Source organism: Triticum dicoccoides, chromosome 3B (genome assembly GCF_002162155.2).
Source record: "Triticum dicoccoides isolate Atlit2015 ecotype Zavitan chromosome 3B, WEW_v2.0, whole genome shotgun sequence".
In the NCBI taxonomy this organism is placed as follows: Eukaryota; Viridiplantae; Streptophyta; class Magnoliopsida; order Poales; family Poaceae; genus Triticum; species Triticum dicoccoides.
In genome coordinates, this window is record NC_041385.1 from 805,130,457 (window position 1) to 805,137,710 (window position 7,254).

Consider the following 7,254-nt stretch of genomic DNA (forward strand, 5'->3'; position numbering starts at 1 on the left):
GGAAATTAGAAACGTTCATCAATTTAGGAATTGGTAGTAAAATTTAAAACATTCATGGCATATAAAATATATTAATGGATTTTAAAAATGTCATGAATTTAAAATATACTGACATGATTAAAAAGGAGTTATGTATTCTCAAAATGTTTGTTAATGTTACATAAATTCAATCAATTGTAAAAGATGATTTTTAATAAGTTCATGCGTTGAAAAAAATAAAAAAAGAACAAGAAAAAATAAAACAAAAAAACCAATAGAAAACGAACACTAAAAACAAACTAAAAAGGAAAAATGACTTGTAGCATTCCCTTATGGGAATGTGATTCGGGGGACAAGGTGTTGAATAGATAATGTCCTGTTGGGCCGCCTCAAACATCACATATATGGGTTGGCATCTTTGTTTGCCGTTTAGACTTTTCTTTATTTATAAAATTTGAAAACTATATTAAAATGTGCCCTTTAAAAATGCAATAACTCAAATAAATTATGGCAGCCGCCAGAAAGAATACGGTTTCAACCACCAGTCTGGTATCATCCCCAATAGTCGCACTACATATTATATGTTAAACATAATGCCACCCCCACCCACCCACCCATACATATACACACACTAGAAATGAGTTCATGACTTCATGTGTGCAAATTAAATAACATTGCAAACACCGTGACACATAAAAAGGCAAGGGGGGTAGGGCATTTACACTCACATTGCCGAACTGTACATATTACTCCTGAATTTCAAATCCTCTAGATACAATGAATATGCAGCATTTGTCCATTCGAGAAGTGGTGAGTATATATCAGTTGCCTAGGCTTAGAAGGCATCATGACTTATTCTTTTACGTTGTTCCTTGAACCTTGTTGTTCCAGTTGGGAGCTGCTTGAAATTTGAGGAGACATGTATGAAGGCTCCAGATTACTTGGTTATGGTCCTGGAAAATTTGGTGACATTTAAAGAAGTCCCACCATCTCTTAGAAATACATGGAATACTAAGAAAATGATTGGAGTATGAACATGGAGTATGAATTCTTTCGGGTCTGTAAAAAAGGAGATTCAGAAGTTGGAGAAAAGATTGACTCCAATCTGGAGAGGCAATAATGGGTCACAAGTTTCTCAAGATGAGAATAATATTGTAAAGAAGTTATGTGAAATGTTTGAAAGAAAAGAAATAATGGTCCAACATGCGTCAATAATAGACTTGCTCAAGGAAGGGGACATAAATACTTACTTTTGCATGCAAGAGCCTCGACAAGGAGAAGATTGAATATAACTAATTTTTTTATGAAAATTTTAAGGCATGGTTTGTGAAGTCCAGAAAGGCATCCAAAGGTTGGTTCATAACTACTATGTGAACCTTTTATCAACTCAACCTTGCACATCTGTGGACATTGTCTTAGATGCCAGACCTATCAAAGTGAATAGGAAGATGAATGTGATTCTTGGTCGAGAGTACACCATTGAGGATACCAAGTTACCTTTTTTTCAAATGGGCCCTAAGAAGGCTCTGGGAGCGGATGGTTCCGGCCATCTTTTACAAACGACACAAAGATCTGTTAGAGCATGACATATGTTTGGTGATAAGGGTCTTCAACAACTCCATCATTTCTCCAATCATGAAGGTGAAAAATCCTGATTCTTTGTCATTTTTAGACCAATTAGTCTATATTGGAAGGGTTGGGCGCGCTTTGCTGCGCCATTTGTGTTGTTGCGTTCTCATAGATTTTCTACTCCTTTGTTTAAAAGTATAAGGTGTATTTGTTATTTGAAAATTCAAACCTCTTTATGTTTGATCAAGTTTTGTAGAAAAATATATCAACATTCATAATATCAAATCAATATCATTAGATTCATAATTAAATGAATTTCCATGTTTTATTTATTTAATATTGTGGATGCCAATGGTTTTGGTTGGCATTGATTTCAACAATCGTTTACCAAGTCAAAATCATGAACCAAATTCAAAATTGATTACCTCAATCGAATGGGGGAGCTCGAAAATTAGGGAGTATAGTGGATTTGAAAAATTGAACGAGAGAGTTGCTTGATAGAAAAATGTTGCTGACACGGTCAAAATCAAGTGACCCAATTCCAAATTGGAGACCTCAATGAATGTGAGAACTCCAAAATTAGGGAGCATAGTGTATTTATAGATAACATGACCTACACATTAGTTTCTAAGGTGCTTGCTAATATTCTAAAACTCATCCTGCCAGAAACTGTATCTGAGAAGCAGTACAAGAAAAAGACATATCTATGACATTTTTGGCTCGAAAAAATTCATGTCATGGAAGTGACACTTCCATGATGATAACAGTGACAAAAACACGTATCATCATGGATGTGATAGACACCCCTCCATCATTCTTCGAGCATGACTAGCAGTATAGCCAACTATTGGTTTTGTCTTATTGCCATGTTATTAGGACTCAAGTAATTAGCCCATCCATATTTGGCTCTATCTTATGGCCATATTATCTAGATTCAACCTAGTAGTTCGAGTTTATTATCTACAGTCGAGCTAGAAAGCATCACCCAATTGGGTTTCATAATCCCATTTGGTATGTGACTGGAATTTTGGAATCATCACGGATTTAGGCCAATCTATCAAGGTTTATGAGAACTTCATAACAAATCCATCATGGATAAAAACGACCTTGTATTGAACATTAATACATAGCGCGACTTGCTCCTCTTATCTTACCAAGCTTGCTGGATCATGTGTTGCATCTGGCTATAGATCTTATACCACTTATCTTCTATCGTCTTTCGTCTCTCACTGAACTCAGCACAAATCTGATGTGGTAATTTCTATAGGCCTCCTAGATCACGTTGTTAGCTGGGAGACAATTCCTCCTACCCATAAGACAAGTGATCGACAACATTGCCACCAATGGATATACATGATGTGCTACCAAAACTATCATGTTGGGCACGTTTGAGCTACTTAAAATAGAGCTGTCATGCCCATGATTAACATTTCCGCCCTCCAATCCCATGTACACAAACAGTGCTCATGGCAATTAGTGGGCTCAGGGGAGCTTTGCCTCGCACTTAATCGGGAGAGAAGCCAACACTCCATGCTTCGGATACTGGTGAGGCCCATTCAAAAAAAAAATAATTCTCGAGTATAGAAATGAACCATTTGCAAAAGGAAATTTATACCAAAATTGAGAAATATAATGTATTTTTTTGCAGATATTCTGGTGTGTACAAAAGTGTTCATGCTTGCAAAACTAAATATATATGCATGAAAAATAAAAATGTCAAAACAACTTATAAAAAATTTGTGTATAGAAAAAATGATGCACATGTAAAAGGTTTTCTCACATATGTTTCATCGTGTAAGTAAATTGTTCATACACGAAAGTAAATATTCATAGTACATTTCCATTGCCTATTGAGCACTGTTAAAGGCCAATCAATGTTTTATGATGTTTGTCCTAGATGATGCTCATCACTTCCCCAGTATGCATGGCCTTGCTGTTCTTATGGAAAAAAAAATAGTCTGCATGGCAACTACGGCGACCCTCGGCCTCGGCCATTCTCTTATTAGGCCTTGTAAGATAAGTTTATGCGTGAGGTGCGCTTCAAATTTCAACTTATTTGAACATCTGAGCAGTTCTCAGCAATAAAGACAAATTCAGGGTCTATAAAAAAGTTTACTGTTCACACACTGTTCTGATCCGATTTGTTGTTTTTGCTGAGAGCTTCTGAGATGTCCAAATAAGTTGAAATTTGGAGCGAACCTCACGCATACAATTTGCTATCACACAAATTTTTTTGGATTTTTTGAATTTTTTGCTTTTTTTTTCCTGATCAGGTGCAGATAAGCCTGGGCACAAAATTGGATTTTCGACCTGTATGCTCCTACAAAAAAACGTAGGAGTGCTACAACTAAGCTCTAGCGGTGACAAGTGTTGCGATAGATGAACAATGAGGCGGTGGCTCAAACGGTAATTTGCTATTGCAAAGTTGATAAATTCATATGATTGATTTGCATCAATATAGATGAATCAGATATTTTTTGAGAAATAATAAATAAATCAGATGACTGATTAATACTAGTAAATGCTTTTTCTTTATTCCATCACATGACGACCATGGGCTCTGGGCTACGATATCTTTCATGCACGCATCCACTTCCACATCAACATACATCACATTATTTTGGCAGCATTGACTTTGCCATGGCCATGAACATCTCCTTGTTGGCCGTGAAATGGGCGAGCATCTGCGCCCTGTCCGGCAGGCACGCTCTGACCTTCTCGTCGGAGGCATACTCTTTGGCCCAGCGGCACAGGCGAGGGAACTCCTCGGCCGTGACCAGTGTCACGCCAGAAACCTCCTCGCAGACGGTGAGCCAGTGCGCGAACCCGCAGGCGGCTATGTCGACGAGGCCAATGGTGCCGCCGCCGAAGAACCTCTTACCCTCGAGCTGCGCCTCCAGGAGCGCGAAGTTCTCCTTGATCTCCTTCGTGAACCCCTTCTGCGCTTCCCCATCAGTCCACATCGCCAGCCAGAACGGCTTCGAGCACTGCGCACTCTCAGCCAAAATCATTACTGGTACGTAGCCAGGAGTTTACACGGAAACAAGATCGCTAACTACTAGAGAAAGTTTGAGCAGAATGAGACGAGAGATCAGGTCATGTACCTTGTCATCGATGAAGCGGGACCACAAGCGGGCAGTGGCACGGTCGTAGGGGTCCGTTGGGAGAAGCGCCGGCCCGTCGAAGGTCTCGTCAACGTACTCGACGATGATGAGCGACTCGCAGATGGTGCGGTCGCCGTGGAGGAGCACGGGCACCTTCTTGTGGACGGGGTTGCTTGTAAGCAGCAGCTCGCTCTTGTTGTGGAGCTCCTCCAGGATGAGCTCGTAGGGAACGCCCTTGAGGCGCAGGGCGACCTCGGCGCGGTGGCTAAACGGGCTGTCGAAGGCGCCGATCACCCTGACGGCCGCCGGTGTGCTCATCTTGGCTCGCTTCCTCTGCTGGAAGTCAAATGTAGATTGTTGTGAGGTCTCTGCGTAATGGCCGGTGACTTTGTGGTATTTTACAGCGCTTGGATATTGGACTGGCTTAATGTCGAGGCTATTTTAATCGATTTGGTACTGAAACTTCTTCGGGAAGAACAGATTGTTTTTGTTTCCGGAGCACAAGTCAAATGATGCTGTCTTTGCGAGAAGCTTCCATGTTGCTTCGCTCCGGACAGAGTGGTCGATAAAATAATGTTCTGGGCCAGGCCTATTTGTTTCCATCCCAAATCGTAGGAAGGTAAGTACTCCCTCCGATCCCAAAATTCTTGTCTTAGATTTGTCTAAATACGGATGTATTTAGTTACGTTTTAGTGTTACATACATTCGTATTTAGACAAATCTAAGACAAGAATTTTGAGACGGAGGGAGTACTTCTTTTGTTTCTTTCTAGGGCCTCTTTGATTCCTAGGATTTTGAAACACGGGAATAGCAAACGTATAGGATTGAATGTCATGCCCATTTGAATCCTATAGGACTAGCAAGGAGTGTTTAATTTCACGAAAAAAGCAGAGGAATTTGTAAAAAGAGGTTGGAGTGGATGTTAGATTTCCTATATAAAATGTAGTAGAAAAAATTCCATTGAAAAAATTCCTGTGGGATTTAATCTTATGAATCAAAGGACAAACGTAGAAAATTTTCAAAGGATTTCAATCCTCCAAAAATCCTATAGAATTCCTTTGAATCAAACGAGCCCTGAGTCTGCATATAAGATTTGGTCAAAGTCAAACTATGTAAAGTTTGACCAACGTCATAGGAAAAAAATCAACATCAACAATACCGAAGCTAAATGGTATGAAAATTAATGTCATGATGCATCTAACAATATTGATTTTATATTGTGAATCTTGATATTTTTATCTATAAACTTAGTGAAAGTAAACAAAGTTTGAGTTTGACCAAATCTTATATGCAAAAAAAAAAAGAAATGGAGAGAGTAACAGCAAGCCAAAATGAATGGGGGTCTGATAAAAAAAACTTCCGCTTACAAAAAAGCTCTATAATGTGGCATTTTTCAAAAACAAATAATTTCCTTGATTTTATTTACTTTGCTTAGTTTCTGACTAAAATGAAAAGTTTACTGAAAAAATATACTCCCTCTGTTCCTATTTGTAGTGCGCCTTGTGGAGTGGCTCTTATACAAGACATGTGCTGGCGTTTTTTTTTTTGGACGAGAATTGCCCCTATACCTACTAGGTTTGTCAAGCACATGGGTGCCTGCTGCTGCACTCCCGTGACTAGCCAAGGGATACTTTCGTCCAAAACAGTCTATACGCACTACAATTCGAAATCTAAGGCAAAAACCTATACGCATTATAAATAGGAATGGAGGGAGTAATTAAGTTGTCTGCTAATGTTACCATCTACAGCGTCCTTTTTCCTGAATAGTCAGTTTCTTAGTGCCAATTCTTTTGGGGCTTATGGCTAACTATGGCGATAAGTTGCCCCTCCCCAACCTATTCTAGAAGCCCGATCTATAACTTTATTGTAGAAACCTACTAATTAAGGGTTAACTAGTATGCTACAAAAATAACATTTTAGGTTGCCCTTCTAGAATAAGCTTGGTGGGGGTGTGGGTGTTTCCTTAGCCAGCATTTTTAGAGGCTTCAAAAGAATTGGCCCTTACTACCGCATCTCTAGTTGCCGTGGCATCCTAAAACTCCTCCTCAGACTTTAATAAGGGACTGTCTATTTTACATCCGGATGAAAACCAATTCACTTTCAGCCATATTTTCCACCAGTTACAAGATGACAAGTGTCCCCCTGTCCCGTGTCCCCTGTTTGTTCTTATTTGTCCCGCTTTTACACAGTCCAGCAACATGTTCTTAACGGGTCCACACCCCAGCATTTTCAGCCCCAACATAAAGCAGGAAAAAAGGAGAAAAACACCCAACTTTGAAGCCAAGCTTTCCTATGTCCACTAAGCTAAAGCTAACAAAGGGAGGAAAGGACCAAAATGAAATGACAAAATACACACTGGAAAAGAACTAATATTACACTAATAATTCCAATAAAGAGTTTCAGTTTAATATCCACTGAAAAATGCACTGTAAAATCTTTATGTCCACTAAGAATTACAGTGTAAAATCCACTAAAATTACACTGTAAAATCCACTAAAATTACACTAAGATTTACATTGTAAATACCGCTAAAAATATACTAACAATCCAAATAATTTGTACTAAATTACACTAAGCATCTCAGTGAAATCCACTAAGAAAA

General features: G+C 39.0%; 1 protein-coding gene across 1 annotated transcript; it reads right to left on the reverse strand.

The window, feature by feature from the left end:
• Positions 1 to 4,042: 4,042 nt before the first annotated feature.
• Positions 4,043 to 5,028, reverse strand: LOC119282358 (probable glutathione S-transferase). Its single transcript, XM_037562611.1, has 2 exons — positions 4,653 to 5,028; positions 4,043 to 4,535 (listed from the first exon to the last, which is right to left on the reverse strand). The coding sequence occupies exons 1-2, from the start codon at positions 4,968 to 4,970 to the stop codon at positions 4,164 to 4,166; spliced, it is 690 nt and encodes a 229-aa protein (XP_037418508.1). The 5' UTR covers positions 4,971 to 5,028; the 3' UTR covers positions 4,043 to 4,163.
• Between the last annotated feature and the right edge of the window lie 2,226 nt (positions 5,029 to 7,254).

Coding starts and splice junctions, on each gene's coding strand:
- LOC119282358 (XM_037562611.1), bottom strand. CDS start 4,970: ATGAGCACACCGGCGGCCGTCAGGGTGATCGGCGCCTTCGACAGCCCG. Junction 4,536..4,652: donor CCCGCTTCATCGATGACAAG/GTACATGACCTG, acceptor GAGAGTGCGCAG/TGCTCGAAGCCGTTCTGGCT.